At 44.1% G+C, this 22,359-nt stretch overlaps 1 protein-coding gene across 4 annotated transcripts in view; it reads right to left on the bottom strand.

Moving 5' to 3' along the window:
- LOC310772427 (serine/threonine-protein phosphatase 6 regulatory subunit 2-like) overlaps positions 1-22,359 on the bottom strand; it is a 146,514-nt gene that overhangs the window by 26,922 nt on the left and 97,233 nt on the right. For 3 of the 4 annotated variants that reach the window (XM_083632237.1, XM_083632239.1, XM_083632240.1), the window contains 6 exons: positions 5,162-5,288; positions 4,660-4,812; positions 3,081-3,305; positions 2,848-2,912; positions 1,854-1,969; positions 1,656-1,762 (listed from right to left, as the gene is read on the bottom strand). In XM_083632237.1, coding sequence (XP_083488363.1) covers positions 1,656-1,762; positions 1,854-1,969; positions 2,848-2,912; positions 3,081-3,305; positions 4,660-4,812; positions 5,162-5,288 — 793 coding nt within the window. The remainder of the gene's footprint in view (positions 1-1,655; positions 1,763-1,853; positions 1,970-2,847; positions 2,913-3,080; positions 3,306-4,659; positions 4,813-5,161; positions 5,289-22,359) is intronic. The other variant, XM_083632238.1, reaches the window with a different exon arrangement.

Genomic DNA, 22,359 nt, shown 5'->3' with positions numbered 1-22,359 from the left:
AGGAAATCAGTTGTGTTGTGAAAATGTGAATTCAACTCGCTTGTTTCCATGAAGTCACTCCATTATAGGGATGTGGATGTACGGTTAATTTTACTTTTGAATAAACCGACACCCTCAAATCGGTTAACCATCGGTTCATTTTTTTTAATGACGTGAAAGTGGCGAGTGCCTTTCATTCCAGCGCTCCATAGGGGTTCAGACTGCATTTTTGCGACCATTATTTTAGTGTGCGAGCCCAGACTGCATTGCGTCCTTCCTACACTACCAAATCCGCTTGAATTTGACATTAATCTTATGTCTTAGGTCATAATGTCTACAATAGTGATATTTAATTTCGTTCCCGGCTCGGGGTCCAGCCGGGGCACAGACAGGGACACGGAGGGAGAGATCAGCAGCCTCTTGTGTGTATAGCAGGAAGCGGGGCAGTGGGGGGATCAAGTATCAGAGAGCCCCTTTTACACAGCCTGTGATGTTTGTTACAAAGCCGTGAGGATTATTACACCTGAGAGACAGACAGACCCAGAGTGAACTCAACTTACGTTAAAAGTGTGGATATTCCTCAGTAGAATCGATGTGGAAGACGCAGCTTGTTGCTTGAAACACCAGCTACTTGCTCCTCATTGGATTTTTTTTGTGGTAAGCAAGCATTTTGGTTCACCTCGTCATATAGCAGCGCTTTTTATCTCAACTAAACCATGGTTGTGGGTCCCCAACCCGACTGCATTCACTTTGTTGTTTCAGAGTGACTTTTTCCTACACGAGCAGGTAAAAAGGTGGTTTCCCTGCTACCAACACTTTCAACTCAACTGGAGAGACATTTACACTTCTTTGTCAGCGTTAATAGGCTATTGTTTGTGTGCAGTGCTTGGTCGTTGTATTAGCGAAGTTGCAATTCTAATCAATTACATGTTAATTGCTCATTTGCATGCGGTGATGCGGTTATAGCTTGAGTCTGCTGTGAGCATGACGTGAGTGTATAACCGCGGTGATGTGATAACCACGACAGCCCTAGTCCATAAACTACCATTTGAACGTTAATATGATCCTGAACATAACTTAGCCATTTCAGATGGCAATGTGATCTGTTTTGAACGTTAATATGATCCTGAACATAATGTAGCCATTTCAGATGGCAATGTTATCTGTTGTGCGGCACTCTGAGCCTAGTTCATTCTCAGCTAAGGGAAAATAGGAGAATGTTAAAATGATTTTCCAGGACAACACATACGATTTTCCAGGACATTTTACTATTTCTCTCATTTTCCATGCCTTTTCCATGACTGAAAAGTTGGTCAACTGTTTTGCAGGTTTTCCAGGACGCGTGGGACCCTTGATTGTAGGTCACATTAAGTTCCTCTGGGCCGCTCTGACACTATGCTGCTGAGAGTTGGTCCAATCTGAATAAATGGCTGGTGCCAACACAGTGCGATACAGCTGTACTCCAAACACAGAGACTAAAAACAAATCAAAGTTCTTTCCATGTCTGAGAGGGAGCATCTGTTGGCGGCCAGGTTCATAAACCTGCAGCAGCGACTTTGCAAACCAGTTCATAAACCAGGCCACTGTACCCTTGTATGTTTGCACCAGCACATAGTCTGTTGTAAGTAACTGGCAGGAAGTTAAAAGCTATTAGCGAGGGAGGAAGTGACTCTCACCAGCTCCACTGTGTTCCTCCTATTGGTCTCTCTCAGGGTTTCGTCCACGAAGCTCTCCCAGCGCCCTCTGCAGTCTTCTGGTAGCTCTGCAAATGAGCAGACCACACCTTGATGACAACACAACATGGGGAGGTTTACTTTTCAGTGAATAAAGAGGGAAACTTATCTGGTGTCAGGACCATTGAAACACGTGATTACCTTTGATGAGGTCAGCGATCTGGGCCTGTACTGGTCCTTTCTCCAGGTTCTGCACCACCATGTTGGCAATCCTGGTCAGGTGACCCATGTTGCCTCTCCGGGTGCCGCCTTCCGCCCTGAGAGTCACAGGCAGAACATAAGGATTACTTTCAACATACAAAATATCAACACTGCAACGCTACAATAACACAAAATCCTTAACACACTGATGTTGCTGCAAACTATGCAAGGCATCTACACAAGAATCCTGTGTTGTTTTAGTTTAGACAGACATGCATGATTCATGATCCAGCAATGCAATACATCTATGAAAATGATGCAGTGGTAACAGATTCTGTACCGCAAATTGCATGTTACTCCAGCCTTAGATACTAATACAGGGTGCCTCTAAGTTTCATCAACCAAGACTTTTAACTTTTTAAGACCTTTTACATAGTCTGCATGACTTGGTTACTTATCACCAGAAGAACAGCGCACCAACATTTTTAAGACTTCTAAAATGGAATTTAAGACTTAAAGCACTCAAAACAAATTTAGACACACTGTACCCTGTAGCAGGGGCCATGTTAGAAATACATGTGTATCCCTTGTATTTTGTTTTATTTTGGATCCATAATAAAATCAATCAATCAAATACTATATCGGAACAGACTAGAAACCTATGCTCGGTTCACACGGGGCGTTACTCAGAAGCAACGCTGAAGCAGCGCTTCGAGCAGGAGCCTTGCCATTCACACCAGAAGCACTCTCTTTTCCTCAGCGCCTCACTCGGCACTGCCCTCCCCATGCTCACAACTTGCATTGACTTCATGCCTGGCAGCTCGGGTGCAGTTCGCCGCACGCTTGAAAAATAGAACAGAAGCTGAAACTATCGCTGCAGCCCACGTGCAGCGTAGCTTCAGAGTGGCGTGGTGTATGGTGTGAATGCACTGCTAGACTTAAACCACAATGATTAGTCAAGACTGACACAACTACTGCATGAGAAGAAACTTACTGTATTTTATCATTCTCCTCCCAGGCGTCAAGGATTCTCTGTACCAGCCGACACTTCTGGAAGAGCTGACGGTTCAACAGGTAGAGGGAATGAAGGTGAGCGTTGAAATATTTGAGCAAGATCATCAAAATCTTGCAAGGTTAAAAACAACAACAACAACAACAACATGGCACAGACTGTTTTGGGTATAGTACATCATGAGTCCAAGATACCGAGCTGCTTCAGCCACCTACATGTGCCACGAGGGCATTGTGGATGGAGGTCTGTGGGTCACTGGTCCTGCCTGGCTCCCCCGCCTCCGCCTGGGCCTCGGGGCTCGATGCTGCAGGCTTCCCGTCGTGGTTCTGGAGGCCCGGGATTGGCCGCTCTTCTGCAGAGGGGTGGTTCAGGATAGACGCCACACACAGCTCCACTTGGAAGTGCAAAAAGTTATTCCAGGAGTACTTGAAGAACAGATCCTGTGGAGAGAGGAAGAAGACTCGAATCAGGGACATGTGCAAACACATGAAAGACAGAAAAAAAACAATGAAGGTGTGAGAGTTTAGACACAACAACAATAACAATAACAATAATAATAATAATAATAATAATAATAATAATAATAATAATAATAATAATAAATAAATAAATGTTATATGGCACTTTTCTAAAAATGTTTTACAAAGTGCTTTACAGACCAGCACTAGGGATGCCACGGTGTGGAAATTTTCCCACCGGGTAATAAACACGTGACAACACCGGTGTTACCAGTGACACCGTACAAATAAAGGTAAAAAAATAAAGAAAAAACGCTCTGTAACAATAGGATTGTTAGTTCCTACTAGTGCATGTTGTTCCGGGGGACAATAACATGAGACACCAGTTGGACATCCTCGTGATCACAGCAGCTAGATTAGAGCGAACGTTACATGTATGTTGATAATAAAAGTTTTAGAGTAAGCAAGAGTCTATGCTTTAACTGTAGGGTCATAGAGACAAGACGGAGCAGAATGAAACAAGCTCCTCCGCTGTCCTCACAGTCCAGACGTACTAACGTTAGCTTGGACGTTCAGTCACAACACTGGTTGCCTCACAACTCATGGCTGCATCCGACTCGAGACAACTTTTCAGACGCCCGTGGAGAGAATCTTTCTCAAAAGAAACGAATGTTTCTGGAGACTTTTTCTGACATGGGATTAACATTACCAGCAAGCAGCAGTAAGCAGCCAATGACTGAATGCTGGGTAAGTCCTCCCTCCCGCTAGCAATGATGCTAAGTTAGCATCGACTTTTCGCTGTGGTAAAAAAAAAGAAAAAGGCACATTTCCAGAGATGGCCCGCAGTGACAGCAGAATGCACAAGCAGGCTTAGCTAAGGGTCTTACCTACATGTGTATGAGGAGGGCATAATTTGTGTTCATAAGATGTATAGCGTTAACTAACATTAGTTGCTGGTCTAACCAGATCAGTGGAGCCACACTGCAGCCCAGAGGGAGCGCTTGAAATTTACCCCGGCGCACGCTGAAACTGCAGAGTTTTCCTTTCATTTATTCCTCCATAAAAACAAACTGTGTTACCGATGGGCATGTTATGTAATCGGTGTAACACCGGTAACACCGTCACCGACTACCACCGCAGCAAGCCTAACCAGCACAAAATAAAACAAGACAATTCAATAATAAATCCATAAACAGAAAGCAATGACAACTGTAAGAAGAGTAAAAGAGGAAACAAGGAGAATTAAAAGCATATTTATAGGTGCTAGGGAAAGCAATCGTAAACAAAAATGAGTTGTGGAGATCAAATATGCCACATAGGACCAGGCTGAGCGTACCAGTAGTAGGTCCATGGTGGCAAGATTGCAGAGCTCCTGGCAGACACTGGGGGCGCTGGTCTGCAGCAGAGCGGCCACCAGCCGGGCCACATGAAGGCGGGCGTTCCCCAGCGGCTCCTCTAGAACGCCAACGGTCGTCAATATTGCACTTTTCTGCGCAGAGATTGACAAAAGTACATCAACTGCTGTTGTCACAACATCAAAAATAGCAAGCCAGCCTAGGTTTAAATGCCAAATAGACAAGGAAAAACAGTGAAACAGTATGACACTACAAAAGTATAGTAGTTCTTTGACAAGATCAAGTTTGAATGTTAGCAATTGCTTGTCTTATTTGAGGCATGTCTGCATGTCTTGCTTGTCTGCAAATCAGTAGTATTAAAATTATCAGTAATAATAGTGATATTAACTATATTCAAATTACACAATGTCAGCTGATTCTAGCATTTCCTAAATTCTTGTTTTTATGATTTAATTTGTTCATGATTTGCTCTGTGGCTTTTACCTTGGGGGGATCCAGGAGAAGCTGCTGGAAGTCCTTTAAATGGGGCTCAATGGCATTTAAAATACTGCTGCTGACAGTGTAAGACCTTTCATAACCCTGAGAATACAGATCCATCAGCCCTTCCAACCTGGGGGACAAACATGGACAAAAAGATTAGCTGACTAGACTGTAGATGATGAAAATACCTGCTGTCTGGCTGCTAAGACAGCGGGAACATCATCAGTGGGATTTTTTTTATGTGGAGGGGCAATGTTTCCTATCCAGGGGCAAAACACAGAAAATTGCCCGCACACCTAGAAAAATAAAAACACAATCAAAATTCACCATGTGGCCCAGGACAATAGAACCAAAAAGTACGCCCAACAGTGTTGGGCAGTAGCTTGCTACAAGTAGCAAAGCTATTTAGCTTAACTACATTTCTCAGTAGCTTGGTAGTAGCGTCGCTCCTTTTGAATCAATTAGCGTTTTCAGTAGCGAAGCTACAAATACCTCCCAAACCCATAGACAGCAGCGATGTTCTCTGTGTGTCTGTTCCCTCTTGTTTGAAATCGTTGTCTGGTACAGAGCGGAAGTAGCAGCAACATTCGCTGTCAATACAGTTGCGGGCCTAGCCTTCGCCATCATGGGAAAAGAATATCGCTTTGGGGTACTTCTGGAACGATGTTGTGAGTTTTTGAGTCACAAAATTGTGCCTCGTTGGTTTCCCCGCGGGGTCTCGCCCACTTTATTAACGTTACATTGTGACCGCCGCGTCACATGGGCCATGCGTCCATTACATGCAACGTTACTGCACTAAATAGTGTAAGGTTAACTAACGTTATCATCTGTAGCTTACAGGCAGCATTATCACCTCTAAACAGTTTATTTTTGATGAGAAATGAATGATTGCGAGTCCAAAACACAGTAAAGTCATTGTCAAAACTTTATTTAAAAGGACAAAAAAAAAGGACGGGTAGTCTGCTATTGATTTTTCTAAACGGATATGATTTCTAAATGGCTCTATATTCTGACAGCAATCACTGAAATAGAGTGTTGGGTCAGTGACTTGAAACCCCCAACCCCCCGCTGTCCTCTATCTCTCTCCTCCTGTAGTCCTGCATGCAGGGCAGACGTATTCCTGCTACCGTAACTCGTAGAGACTCATGGACCCGTTGGATTCGGGGTGAAAAAATACATATCATATTTTATAGGCATCGCGATCTGACCTTAAATTTCGCAGAAAAATTACAACTCTTTTCTGATTGGATAGTTTGAGGTCGGTGCCAATTTTTATCCAATCAGATAACATTTGCATGTGTAAGCAGCCAGCCACCTGTCCGCGTCAGTAAACACACCGCACGTGCAGCATCACATAGGCTCCGATGTATGGTTCCGACTGGTAATTAGCAACATCATTCCGATTGTAACAGTAATAAAATGTCACACGGATGTCACTCACACGTATTTAAAAAATATGTATTTGGTGTATATTTTGCTGTTTGCTGCTGTGCATATTTTTTACATGTTAAAACGTGGTGGCCACTGTGGCAACCAAAGGCCAAGAAATGGTTGACTTTTTTTTTTGGCCGTTAATGTCGAGCCTTGCTGCTGACATTATCACTGATGACATAATCACTGAACTCACATTATTATATCACTGATTATATCTAGGGATGCACGATATATCGGCAATCATATCGGTATCGGCCGATGTTAGTAATTTTTTAACATATCGGTCATATCAGTCAGATGTTGCAATGTTAATATTGGTTATCATTATCAGCTAAATGCTTCACATTGATATGAAATAATGCAGTAAATCTATGATTTATGGGCTTTTCCAAAGGCTTTGCAAATAAAGAAATGCATAACTTTTTCAAATTCAGTGTTAACATGTGTTTTTCAGTATGTACAAAATGTGATGATCATAAAAATGTGGTTTTATACAGATCATATCGACATCGGTAAATATCGGTTATCGGCCATAACAGCAATGTTAATATCGGTTATCAGCCAAAATGTTCATATCGGTGCATCCCTAATGATATCATCAGTGTGTGTACAGTCTGTCCTTCAGACGTACAGTCTGTCCTTCAGCGTGTACGGTCGTGTACAAGCTGTGCTCCGCTGCTATCGCTTGCCTGCTTTTGCTATCTCCCGGCCTACGGCCTTTATCTACCAGCCTGCCTGGCGTGGATTTGGGACCCTCTGTTACCTAAGGGCATGTCGCCCTGTAAAGGATGTACTGGCCACCTTCAAAAAATTGCAATACTGGAAACTACCATCTATTGTTTGAAAGACACTGGGATTACCTCTACACAGCCTCAGAGCTCCCTTTCCAATGGATTCACAGAAGCTACGATGCCGAATGCTAACCTAGCGTTAGCTACCCCCTCATCGGGTAATGTACATGCATCTTTCATCACAGATACCACGAATGCTAACAGTCTGCTAGCTCTCCCACCCTTGGGTAAACTGCCCACACATGTTCCCGAAAACATTGCCTCCCAAGCCTGTGCTATCTCGGGGAAACAAACTGATACTGTCCTCTGGAATGTCCAGGGAGTGAAGCCGAAAAGATTAGTGATCCCTGGACCCTCAGAGACTGCCTCTTATCACCCGGAAATTAGCTCAGCCACGGGCTGGCCTGCACTAGCTAGTGTATACCCTGTTAGCACTAGCACAGATCAACCATGGATTATTGTGAGAGGTGGAAAGAAGAGTTTTGCTCCTCCACCACTGATGTCCCTACAGCTGATAAACAGATTTCAACCGCTATTGGGTAGCCCTGTATCGACTGCCGATATGGATATTGGACCGGCCCATCGGCTATCTGACAACCTAGGTAGCCCCAAAGCTAGGAGGCTATCAAGAGCTAGCAGGCCACAGCCTCAAAGGCTATCAAGAGCTAGCAGGCCGCAGCCCCCTATAACATCCTTGCTCATCGGAGACTCGGATATTAAACACATTGGGATTAAAAACAATACCGCTACACTCTGTTTCCCTGATGAGATGATCTGCGACATAACAGAGAAAATTCCTGAAATCCTGTCTACTCACAGCTCCCTAAACAAGATTACCCTGCATATCGGAGCCAACGACATTCTGAAACAGCAATCAGAAACACTAAAACGTGACTTCCTGGACCTACTGAAGCTCCTAGCCTCACTTGATATTGAGGCATTCATTAGTGGCCCCCTGCCCCCCAATGGATACAAAGTCAATAAGTTCACCAGGTCCCTAAGCTTAAGCACGTGGCTCTCAACCATCTGCCCTCAGTATAATGTGAATTATATTGACAACTTCAATCTCTTCTGGGATCGAAGCCATCTCTACAATCGTAATGGTCGACTCAACAGAAATGGCACAAGGCTGTTTGCTGCTAACCTCATCTTCAGCATCAATCACCCAACATATGATAGCTCCACGGCCAGGAATGAGCCCCCCCCCCTCTCCACTATCTCCAGCCCTCGCCGCGAGGTCACACTGCCAGCCGGCGCGTCTCATCAGCAACAATCCCTGTTGCCACGGCTCGAGGCCAGCCGACTAGACGAAATATCCTCTGCCATGCAGGCGATATCAGCCCATCCCCCCCCCCCCCCCCCCCTTCGGAGCCTCTACTCCCCCCCGCCAACTCCCAGCTCATCAACAACCAACCATGACGTCCATCCGGGATGAAGTGGAGGACGCTGCCCCCCCCTCCTCCTCTCCTGCCCTCTGCTCTATCTTATCCCATCCCCCCCCCCCCCCCCTTTCGCGGCCCCTACACCTCTCTGCGTCCCAGCTCATCAACTACCAACCATGACGTCTTCCTTACAGGAAGCGGTGGACGCTGCCTCCTCCCGCTCCTCTCCTCCTCTCTGCTTCCAGGATGAAGAGGGGAGCACTGCCCCCCCCCCCCCCTTGCCTACGTCTTCCTTACAGGAAGCGGAGGACGCTGCCCCCCTCCCCTCCTCTCCTCCTCTCTGCTCCCAGGATGAAGTGGAGGGCACTGCCCCCCCCCCTCCCCCTCGCCTCTTCTCTCCCCCCTCCCCTTCCGGGCCTCTACACCCCTCAGCGAACTCCCAGTTCACCAACAACCAACCATGACATCTTCCTTCCAGGATGAAGCGGAGGACGCTGCCCTTTCCTCTACCTCTTTGCTCCTCCACCTCTCCCCACCCCCCTCCCCCATTCCATTCTCCAGCAGGATGAACGAACTGATAAGCTTTGGACTGTCTATGATCCCCCAGTCCCCTTGTCCATCTAATCCCCCTCGTTCTACCCTCCCGACCCTGAACCTGGCCCCTCGACCGTCCCCTCCCTCACATGCCCTCCAGCCCTCTCCCATACTGCCATGCCCCACGCCCCCCCGACCTACCCCCGACCCACCACTCCTGACCCCGAACCTGGCCCCCCCACAGTCCCCTCCCTCACACCCCCCTCAACCTACCTGGGTTCGATCCCCTCCCTCACAGTCCCCTCCCTCACATCCCCCTCAACCTACCTGGGTTCGATCCACCCCCGACCCACCGACCCCGAGTCGGCAGAGTCGGCTGTGGTTGCAGTCCCTCAAGAGTCGACGCGCCCCACCCCCGCCCGTCCAAGACCCCCCTCTATGGTCCAAGTCCCCAAGCGTCGACCAGCCCGACGCCAGACCCCTCCATCCCGGCCTGTCCCCATAGAAACAAGGTCCCACAGCCTTATACGATACCAGTCTTGATTTCATACAGACGTAATACTTTCCCCCCAACACGATCTGTTTCTAAATCAGACTTAATCTCCATTCCCCTTGTGAAGCAAACGATAGAAGTTCCAGGCTCTAAAAATATTAAAGCCGCACTCCTAATGTTAGGTCGCTGTCAAATAAATCTCTCCTCATCAGTGATCTGATTACCAGTCATAATCTGGATTTAATGTTCCTCACCGAAACCTGGCTCGATATGAACAACAGAGTGGCTGTTCTGTCCGAATCAGCACCGCCTAATTATAGCTTCATTGACACTCCCAGAGCTGATAAGAGGGGGGGGGGGGGGGGGAGTAGCAATTGTCTTTTCTGATATGTTTCAATGTAAGCAGGTAACATTTGGAGACTTTCCATCGTTTGAATACGTTGCTGCTATTCTGAAATGCTCAACCACTGTGTTACTGCTGAATATCTATAGACCACCAAAATACTCAGCCAGCTTTCTCGTTGAATTTGCTGATCTACTCTCCTTAATCTTCATGGAACATGATTGTATATCTATTGCTGGGGATTTCAATATTCATATTGATAACCCGACGGATAATTTTGCCAAAGAACTGAATATCTTACTTGATACTTTTGATCTGTCTCTACATGTTTCAGGGCCTACTCACAACCGAGGCCATACCTTGGATTTAGTTATTACTAGGGGCTTCAAGTCCTCTTCTGTGTCGACTATTGATGTTGCGTTGTCTGACCATCTTTGCATCTTTTTCTAAATGGAAATCTCCCCTGAGATCATTAACGCGTTCACTGCCAATGACGTGTTTTTACGTCAAACTAAATCCAACGGTTGACTGCCAATGACGTGTTTTTACGTCAAAAAAATTATTATTATTTTTTTGACCATGGGATGTGCATCTAACCCTTTTACATCTCTTATATAATTATTGGAGCCACCGAACATGTACAACCCATTCCACCGACCCACTAAGTGGCGACAGTGCTCTCCCAGACTAGAGGAAGGCAAGCAAAAAGCAGTGTGAGGAAGCCATTCTCTTGAAAATGGATTGGCGAAAACGCTTTCGTTTTCGCGCTGATTGCTGGCGGTGCTGGATTGCAAATTTGCATAATAGATTACGGGTGGAACACACTTTGAAACACGCAGCATAAATAAGACCAGAATCGCAAAAGCTTCATCAAAGCTCTCAACACAAACACCAAGAAACGAGCGAGCCCATATCCAGACTTGCACAGCGGCCGCCAGCAGACAGGCAGCAGCAACTCGTTTGTCACAGACCCGCTGCAGAGCCAAGGAGGGCGGAGGAGAACGCCCACGGAGGGAGGAGTTGGAAGCAGAGGGGGGTTTCCTGCTGTTATGGAGGAAATTACTGTTCAAAACTATTGTTTAGATGTCTGACGTCTTACTGATGCCAAAAATGAATGGTTAAAGTGGACTGTTCTATCGAATTTCACAAAAAGCCGTTTATCTCAAAATAATTTTTCAGACGCTGAAACCATGCTGTATTCAACTGCTAATGCTTACATAACTACTAACTCTACAAACTAACTCTTTTAGACAGAGAAAGCACACATTCTATTAGTTCTTTTGAGATATTGTGTGTTCACAAAATCTTAGCAGAAAAGAATCCTCGGGTCTTGAAAGATGAGCCAGAATCCTCAAAAAAACCCTCTGGCAGAACCTACCTACAGTAAAAAAAAAAAACGGCTGGCAGTGAATGTGTTAATAGGTCACAAACCGTTAAAAGACGAGACATTAATGCAGGCACCAGCGCGCTGTTTATGGAGAGATTTTCTTTATCTCCTCCCACATCAGCTTCTGTCAATGAGATTCTTGATAACTTCAATTCAACAATTCTGAATACTATTGATAGTGTGGCGCCTGTTAGGTTAAAATTGCTGTCTGGCAAAATTAAAGCACCCTGGCGAAATTCTGCATCCGTTAGATGCAAAAAGAAAGATTGCAGGAAAGCTGAGCGTAAATGGCGGAAAACTAATCTTCACATTCACTATGATATTTACAAAGAAAGTCTTCAGTCCTACAACCTCGAACTGAAAAGGTCGAGACAATCGTTCTTTTCCGAGATAATTAACAAAAATGTGAACAATGCACGCACTCTATTTGCCACAGTTGATAGACTGACTAATCCGCCTCTCTGTGTAGCACCTGAATTCCTCTCTACTGTCAAATGTAATGAGTTTGCTGCCTTTTTTACGGATAAAATTATTAATATCAGGCAGGCTATTAGTGGCTCCACTCCAAGAAATGCTGTGACATCATCCTACACGCAGATCCCTAGTTCGATAAATTTGTCCCAGTTCAGCGTTATCGACCACGACATCTTAGAGGAAACTGTGCAAGGCCTTAAATCATCTTCGTGCTGTCTCGATACCCTTCCAACAAGCTTTTTTAAAAGCGTTTATAACTGTCTGTCGTCGGACCTATTGCAAATAGTTAATAGATCCCTTGTGACCGGCACTTTTCCTGAGTCCCTGAAAACTGCAGTTATTAAACCCCTACTAAAAAAGCGTAGCCTTGATGCATCGGTAATCAGTAATTACAGAGCAATATCTAATCTCCCCTTTATAGCCAAAATAATTGAAAAGGTTGTTTACCTACAACTCAATAGATTCCTAACCTCAAATGATCTCCTAGATAAATTCCAATCAGGCTTTCGCCCCCATCACAGCACTGAAACCGCGCTTACCAAAGTCATAAATGACATCAGAATGAACACAGACTCAGGCAAAAATTCGATTCTAGTGCTACTGGATCTTAGCGCTGCATTTGACACTATTGACCACTCAATTTTATTGGACAGACTGGAAAACTGGGTTGGGCTATCGGGTACGGTCCTCCAGTGGTTCAAGTCCTATCTTCAAGACAGGAAGTACTTCGTCTCCATTGGCAATTACACATCTGACCTAACTAGGATGACTTGTGGGGTGCCTCAAGGATCCATTATGGGGCCCGTTCTCTTCAACCTTTATATGCTCCCTCTAGGCCTAATTATGCAAAAAAACAAAGTAGCCTATCATAACTATGCAGACGACACTCAGCTGTATATAACTCTTTCCTCAGCTGACTATGCCCCCATAGAATCATTGTGCCAGTGCATTGATCAAATCAATAACTGGATGTGCCAGAATTTCCTACAGCTAAACAAAGACAAAACTGAGGTGATCGTGTTTGGCCCCAAAGAACAAAGGCTTAAAATCACTGTACGCCTTGAGTCTCTATCCCTGAAGCCTAAGGATCAAGTCAAAAATCTTGGAGTTATTATTGATTCCGATCTCAATTTTAACTCCCACATTAAGTCAATTAGAAAATCTGCTTTTTATCATCTTAAAAATATAGCAAGAATTAGGGGATACATGTCCAGACAGGATCTAGAAAAACTAATTCACGCCTTCATTTATAGTAGGTTAGTACTACTACTGCAATAGCCTTTTTTCTGGTCTCTCCAAAAAAGAACTTAGGCAGCTTCAACTTATTCAGAATGCTGCTGCTAGAGTTCTAACGAAGACTAAGAAAGCTGATCATATCACTCCAGTTCTTAAGTCCTTACACTGGTTGCCAGTGTGTCAGAGAATAGATTTTAAAATACTGTTATTACCGTAAATTCCGGACTATAAGCCGCGGCTTTTTTCCCGTTTTTTGGCCTTTTTTGCCCCCTGCGGCTTATATAACGGTGCGTCTTATCTATGGATTTTTCCAGCAAACGGCCACTCGGGAACCTCCAAAATCTATGGATGTTGGTATGAGGCAGAACGAGAGCAAGACAGACATTATGAGAGCGAGACCCTGATTGGATGATGTTGCAAAAAATGTGCCTCGCGACCTGATTGGAGCACTGTGCCACTACTCTCTCTCAGCCACTACGGTAAAACACCCTCCCTCCTCCCTCGCTCCGGGGGGAAAAAGGCAGCGATTGAGCTTGAAAGACAGTCTGAATGAAATTGAATGTAACATTCCCAATTCTATGTATTACATTCTAAAAAACTAACAGCAACATTTTGGAAGGCTAAGCCACACAACTAGCTCGTTGTAATCTAACATCATGCTTCAAAAGATGGAGAACTGGCTGTGTTACGACGATGGCGGCGATTGAGCCTGAAAGCCATGTCTGAGACAGTAGCGAGACAGGAACAACAACAGCAGCAGCAGCAAAGGATCATGCACAAACCCGAGACGAAAGGGACTGTCCGTCAGGGCGCGGACGACTGTGTCAGCAACTCCCTCCCGACTACCAGGAGAAAATTACAAACTTCGGCGAATTCACACAAAGAAAGATCAAGGAATATTCCATCGGACCGGAGCAGATCATAAATATGGATGAAGTGCCTTTGACGTTCGACCTGCCTCTCACTAGGACTGTTAACAAGAAAGGTGAATCGTCCATCACGTTGAGAACCACAGGTCACGAGAGAACGAATTTCACTTGTGTTCTTGGCTGCACAGCAGCTCCCGCCGATGGTGATTTTTAAGCATCTCACAATGTGTGATTTTGTCTGGGGATTAGTGACCTGACTTTTGTTTTGTTGAAATGTTAATAAATGGGAGCTTCCCCAAACAGCCATCTCTTTCCCGACAATCCCCTCTGTGCACGAAGCCTTACATATGGTAATTAAACATCAAAACACCCGCGGCTTATAGACCGGTGCGGCTTATAGAAGAAAAAAATAGTCACCTTTGAAGGTGCGGCTTATAGACCGGTGCGCCTTATAGTCCGGAATTTACGGTAGTCTATAAATCACTTAACGGCCTAGGCCCAAAATACATAGCTGAATTGCTCCCACGCTACGAACCGTCTAGAACTCTTAGGTCAACAGGGTCCAGCTTATTAACTATCCCTAGGATCAAATCAAATCATGGGAAGGCCGCATTTACCCACTATGCTTCTGCTAGCTGGAACAAATTGCCTGAAGACCTCAGATCTGCCCCAACCTTACTTACTTTTAAAAATAGACTAAAGACTTTTATGTTTACCGTCGCTTTTAACTGCTGACAGCTACTATGCAAACCCAATGAGTCCTCTATAAGTTTGAGCTCTTTCTGCAACTGCTGCGCCTGTTGCTTATTGCACTTTTTATACTCTTTTTTTTTAAAGTTTTGTTGTGATGCTTTTAAATCTTTTATTTTCCTGTCAACCATTTTATGTGCTTAATGAATGCACTTTTTATGCTTTTTTTTTTTTTGTGATGCTTTTAAATGTCCATTTTACTCTCTTCTTTTCTTTTATTTTCCTGTCAACCATTTTATGTGAAGCACTTTGAATTGCCTCTGTGTATGAAATGTGCTATACAAATAAACTTGACTTGACTTGAGTGCCCCCCTATGACATCACTGATCAGTCTTATCACAATGCCTCCTTGTGTGTGTGACATCACTGACCAGTCTTGTCACAATGTCTCCGTGTGTGTGTGTGTGTGTGTGTGTGTGTGTGTGTGTGTGTGTGTGTTTGTGCGCCCCCTTATGACATCACTTTTGACATCATCACTGATGACATCACACAGCCACACAGCCACATGAAAGCTGTGTGGCTGTAGATGCTACTATCACCCAGCAGGGGGCAGACACTAAACTACAGAAAGACACTTCAAGACCAAACAACATTGGTGTGGACTTCGACTGCAGGGAAAGTTGGCCTGTGTTGATTTTGCTGACCACTCTGTCTCACATTCAATGTATAAGAATGCTGCTATTGGTGAGGCTATATTAAAATTTACCATCAAAGCAAGACTGCAGGTATTACCAAATAAGTATTATTTGTCAACCTGGTATCCCAACACTCATAATCCATTCTGTTTAAACCATTATGATTCTGAGCAACATCTGGAATCCATTGCACACATTACAAATGGATGTAATGCATATAAAAACCTGTACATTGCTCGCCACAACCTTATTGTTGACATTGTGTCTGATGCAGTACAAAATATCCTACCATCTAGTGCGGCAATGCATAAACATTCAAGAGTGTTACCAGAATGGTTCAACCATACTTGTGATGTCTTTACCTGCATCCCCAATACACCCGATGTTGTCTATGTTGACACTAGTCACAAGGAGGTCCTGATTCTAGAGGTAGGCTGTGTTTTTGATCTGTACATGGACCAGGCTTTCCAAGATAAATATTCCAAGTACCGTATCAACCACTACTTGAAATTATAACCAACTTGGGGTACAGATGTAGATTCTGTGTGCTCATATTCGGAAGCCTGGGCCATGTACATAAATTTACCATTAGTGGTCTGAACAATGCTGGCATGTCTAAGAGCAAAGCAAAACAGCTTGCTAAATATTGCTCTGTTTCAGCTGTCATAGGCAGCCTTGCTGTGTGGAGGAGAAGGTGCTATAGTCTAGTAGGAACGGGGGGTCCCCGCGCACCCGAAAGATATATTTTTCTAACATAGATTTTTGTACTCCTCAAGGTGTCTAATAAACAAATTGTGTTGTTACCCCGTTGAAATAGTGTCCCATGGGTGCGTTTGGCGGCCATCTTTGCGGGCATGTCTGATGAAAATGGATAAGGGTCATAACTTTTGAACTAGACGTCATACAGAGACAAATGACACCACTTTTCTGTATGATTTCTGCATGAGGAATTGATTGAGAGGGTTGTTTTAATGATTTTAACAGGTTTGGTATAGTAAAACTCAAAAACATTTGAAAAAAGTGTCTAATTTACTCTCAAAATCTTGCAAAAGAAATCTATCTACATATTAGTCCATGGGCCAGAAGGGTTGGGAATAATGCTCATATTGATTTTTGGCAAGGTATACATCTCTAGAGTTAGAAAATATGTGAGAGCATTGCACCAATGGTAGCTAAATGTGTGTTATCACTCGATTTATAACACCATGCAAAACACACTTTTCAAACCTAATAGTTGCGGGACTTAGGGACATTTGAGGCTACGTTCATGCAAATCAAGTCTAAAAGCACCAGATTTTGCCCAGAATTAGCCCAGGGCATGCTCTAACAATTGAGCCAGAGTGCCCGAGCCGGTGACCCCCGGGGTCACCATGGCGGCCAAATCCAATATGACCACTGTCCGAAAAAGATTTTGGCTATAACTTTTGAAAGAGATGAGCTAGAAATACAGACTTGGTGTCTATCTTATATTTTTTGACCGTTAGAAAGGTGTTGGAATGCTTATCTTTACTAATGAAGATGTGTGTGGACCCCTAATCTGCATATTTCCAAGATGGCGGCTACCTGAATATGAGTTTTACCATAACTGTTGATGCTTTTAGTAAACTCGGTGTCCATTTTATGGTTTTTGAGTTTTAGAAACACATTGTAATACTCAGATTTATGATTTAATCTATCTATAGCACTCTACTTTGCATAGTAAGTAGGCTACCAATATGGCTGCTATCCCATTTCTTTTTTACATACACTTTTGTAGTTGTAAGAATGAGTTACCATCAAACTGGTGGAAACAAACAATCTACAGTATTTATCTTACATATTTCATTGAAACAATTAGACAAGTGAGTAACACTGAGGTATGTCCATGGGTTGGGGGGGTTAAGTTAGATTGAGTGTAAAGTGTTTTTTGTTTATACCCTTATATCCACAGCCAGATTAATCAAATATTGTTGTCTTGACCTCATTGTTGGTACAGGCACTCTTGCATCCACATTGAGGTGCCACGGGCTCCAGCTTTACAGTATTCATAGCACCCACTACATGACCTTTTGCAGCTGCAGCAGAGAATGATGACTCAGGCTTTACTGGCATCTGGAAGATGGGTCCAGTAAGGTTCCCAAGTCTTGGTCATGGAGTCCCAGTACCAGCCCCACGTACTGAACTCTGGATATTTTGCTGGACAGAGGTTGCCTGATTCCAGTAGAAGCTGGTCTGCAGCAGTCCCCATTTGACATGCTGAATCAGTGCATCTTGGGTGGGAGGCAAGTTCTCAAGGGACTTGGTACCATTTGAGAAAAGCTGATGTCTGGCTTCATCTACTTGGCTGGAGACACAGCTCTTGCTGGACATGACAACAACCATAATGCTTCCAGTCTTTGGACATCGACATCTGAGTTGATCGGTTCAGGCTCCAAGGTGAAGGCGTCCACAGTCTCAGTGAGATCCGCATGTTGCTTCCCAAGCTGCCCATCCACTTCTTTTCCCATAGCCCTGGAAGGCTGATGTAGTATCACATCCTTTTAGCACATGGAAGAGATGTAATGCCAGTGATCTCTTGGGACCAAGAACATTGCAGATTTTGTGAACATAAATGTACTTTCCACATGTGAAGCCGATCCAGTGCTCTGTGAGGCCTAATGTGTAGAAGAAGCGTATTGCAAGTATTACAACATCACTGTCGGACGTATGGATCCTGAGTTTCTATGGCTACTGGCCCAGCATGTGCCAGGTGCTATAAATCATTCTACTGTAGTGTCTGATTCAGGATGGTTACAAGGCTGAAGTGCAGATATGTCATATTCAGATCTGTTGGAAAGTACAACATCCTTCTTGGTAGAAAGGAGGAGTTCATCCCAAAACCCTGGTCGCCCTCACCTTGGGGTTGTCATGTACAGCAAAAGCTGTGGCTCCAGCCAAGTAGATGATGCTAGACATTAGCTTTTTTCAAATGCATCAAGAGAACCTGCCTCCCACCCAAGATGCACTGATTCAGCATGTCAAATGGGGACTGCTGCAGGCCAGCTTCTACTGGAATCAGGCAACCTCTGTCCAGCAAAATATGCAGAGTTCAGTACGTGGGGCTGGTACTGGGACTCCATGACCAAGACTTTGGAACCTTACTGGACCCATCTTCCAGATGCCAGTAAAGCCTGAGCAATCATTCTCTGCTGCAGCTGCAAAAAGTCATGTAGTGGGTGCTGTGAATGTTGTAAAGCTGGAGCCCGTTGCACCTCAATGTGGATGCAAGAGTGCCTGTACCAACAATGAGGGTCAAGACAACAATATTTTAGTAATCTGGCTGTGGATATAAGGATATAAACAAAAACCACTTGTCATCTGAAGTCTTTTATGCAAAATCAGTCACCTGGTAAATCAAAAGGACTGAGCACTTCTAACTCAATTCAACCTATGGACATAATAGGCTACTACTCACTTGTACATATAGGCACCAATATATGTTTTGTTCTGTTGTTTTTGTTTCTGATATTGTGATATTTTGTTCAAATTCTAAACACCTTTGATCAGTATTGATAGCATTTCACATTTATGGAGAGCATTGATGCACAGACTGGCTATTACCTGTATCAATGGGAATGGGTTATACTCTATTTGTCTAATTGTTTCAATAAAATCTGTAAGATACATACTGTAGATTGTTTGTTTCCACCAGTTTGATGGTAACTTATTCTTACAAGTCTACACTCAATCTGGGTGAAAGTGTATGTAAAAAAAAAATCAGTTAGCGGCCATATTGGTAGCCTACTTACTATGCAAAGTAGAGTGCTATAGACAGTTTCAATCATAAATCTGAGTATTACAATGTGTTTCTAAAACTCAAAAACCATAAAATGGACACCGAGTTTACTAAAAGCATCAACAGTTATGGTAAAACTCATATTCAGGTAGCCGCCATCTTGGAAATATGCAGATTAGGGGTCCACACACATCTTCCCTAGTAAAGATAAGCATTCCAACACCTTTCTAATGGTCAAAAAACATAAGATAGACACCAAGTCTGTATTTCTAGCTCATCTCTTTCAAAAGTTATAGCCAAAATATTTTTCGGACAGTAGTCATATTGGATCATGGTGACCCCGGGGTTCACCGGCTCGGGCACTCTGGCTCAATTGTTAGAGCATGCCCTTGGCTAATTCTGGGCAAAATCTGGTGCTTTTAGACTTGATTTGCATGAATTTAGCCTCAAATGTCCCTAAAAGTCCCGCAACTATTATGTTTTGCATGGTGTTATAAATCGAGTGATAACACACATTTAGCTACCATTGGTGCAATGCTCTCACATATTTTCTAACTCTAGAGATGTATACCTTGCCAAAAATCAATATGAGCATTATTCCCAACCCTTCTGGCCCATGGACTAATATGTAGATAGATTTTTTTTGCAAGATTTTGAGAGTAAATTAGACACTTTTTTCAAATGTTTTTGAGTTTTACTATACCAAACCTGTTCAAATCATTAAAACAACCCTCTCAATCAATTCCTCATGCAGAAATCATACAGAAAAGTGGTGTCATTTGTCTCTGTATGACGTCTAGTTCAAAAGTTATGACCCTTATCCATTTTCATCAGACATCGCAATATGCCCGCAAAGATGGCCGCCAAACGGACCCATGGGACACTATTTCAACGGGGTAACAACACAATTTGTTTATTAGACACCTTGAGGAGTACAAAAATCTATGTTAGAAAAATATATCTTTCGGGTGCGCGGGGACCCCCCGTTCCTACTAGACTACTATGTGTACCCTTAGGTGCCCATGAAATGTCTAACCCGTTATATTTGATTCCCTGTAATTTTAATATAATTTGTGGAAGCAAATAAAGAATTCAACTGTGTGTGTTTGTGCGCCCCCTTATGGCATCACTTTTGACATCATCACTGATGACATCACATCATTAGCTAATTAGCCTAATTCAAAAATGCAGCTCTGTCAGGTCACCCACACTGGTGCCCTTTACACCACCTGAAAGTTTCAGCCCTCGAAACAGCTGTGGCTGTGGCCGGACACAGAATTGAAACATACAAATAAACACGGTACCGAACGGGCCCCGGGGCCGTATTTCGGGATACCGGAGGATCAATAAGCTTTCACGTTAACGGTTCACCAACTCCGTAACACAGGCATATGATGTGTTTTTTGCGATTTCCTAACAAGAAAAGGGATAATCTTTTCCGCGTTGCGCTCTCCGAGAGACACAGCTGCTGCCAGTGCAGCCGAGATGAGAGGAGTGGAGTGAGGACTGAGAGAGGGGAGGGGCTGCTGGGCGTGCCTTACAGCACACACACCACACATGCAGGGAACAAGGAAGGCAGGCAGGCAGATAGACAAGAGACATGCAACTGAGCACAGCACACGTTAACTCATTAAGTGCCATAGACGACCTAACTCGTCTTACATAATCCAGCGCTTAAGTGCCAAGGACGGACTAACTCGTCTTACATAAAGATTTTTTTTTTTTGACGGTGGGACATCAATCAACCCCTTTTACATCTTCGAGATAACTATTTGGAGCAAGAGCATGTGTGTAATCTATTTTACCGACCACTAAGTGGCGACAGAGACCGAGAGAAGTCACAGCCACGGGACCCAAAAGCCACAAAAGCAGCCGCCTCCCGCGGAAATGGCTTGGCGATTTTACAGTCAGAAGCCCGGACACACACACACAGAACGGACAGAGATCCCTTCCCCCCAGAGCCGCGCAGCAACGCGCGAACACACACACACACACACACACACACACACACACACACACACACACACACACACACACACACACACACACACACACACACACACACACACACACACACACACCGCGGGAGCAAGCCAGCCATTCAAGGAAATGGCGACGCGATTTTACAGTAATCCATTTCAGACTCGTCTTGCCCGACAGGCAGACAGGCAGGCAGGCAGCAGCAACGCGCTTCTGACACGCCCGCTGTTAGGAGGAAGGAGGAGAAGACACACGGAGGGAGGAGTTTGAATGAGAGGGGTGTTTCCTGTTGTTATGGAGGAAATTACTGTTCAAAACTATTGTTTAGAATGTCTGACGGTCTTACTGATGCCAAAAATGAATGGTTAAAGTGACTGTTTCACAAAAAGCCATTTATCTCTGAATAAATTTCCAGACGCTGAAACCATGCTGTACTCAACGGCTAATATCTACATAACTACTAACTCTGCAAACTAACTCTTTTAGACAGAGAAAGCACACATTCTATTAGTTATTTTTAGATGATTGATGTTCATGAATTCTTAACAGAAAAGAATCCTCGGCTGTTCTAAAATGAGCCAGAATCGTCAAAAACACCCCTGGCACAACTTACCTACAGGAATGAAAACATGGCTGGCATTCAATGTGTTAAGAATGGCTGAAAGAACAACGCAATCTAAAGTGTGGTTTTACTTCACTCGAGTCGATGGTGACAATTCACGTTGTCACAAGTGCAATAAAACCTTCGCTAGTAAAGGTGGAAACACGAGCAATTTGTCTAAACACTTAGCCAAAGTGCATCACATTCAAACGGAGAAATGCACAGTTTTTGACAAGCTAGCTCGCCCTCCATCATCTCCTGTCAATGATGCCACGGTTGCGTTACCCAGTCTACCTCATCAGGTAACTATGTGAATGTGGTAATGATTAAGACGAGAGTAGTAAATATTTATCCGCTGTTTGGGTGTGTTAATCATCATAAATACAGTCTGATATCAATCGTCAGGTGATGGTCATCATCTCAGTTGTCGTTCAGAAATTTTACTTTCAGAGCAGGGGGGGATTTTTATTTAGTGATTTGGGGGTAAGTACAGCAGACTGTCTTACTTTATTTTTATTATGCTTTCCCTAGCTGAATG

Source organism: Poromitra crassiceps, assembly GCF_964638095.1.
Source record: "Poromitra crassiceps genome assembly, chromosome: 2".
NCBI classification, from domain to species: domain Eukaryota; kingdom Metazoa; phylum Chordata; class Actinopteri; order Beryciformes; family Melamphaidae; genus Poromitra; species Poromitra crassiceps.
This window is presented reverse-complemented; position numbering and strand designations above follow the sequence as displayed.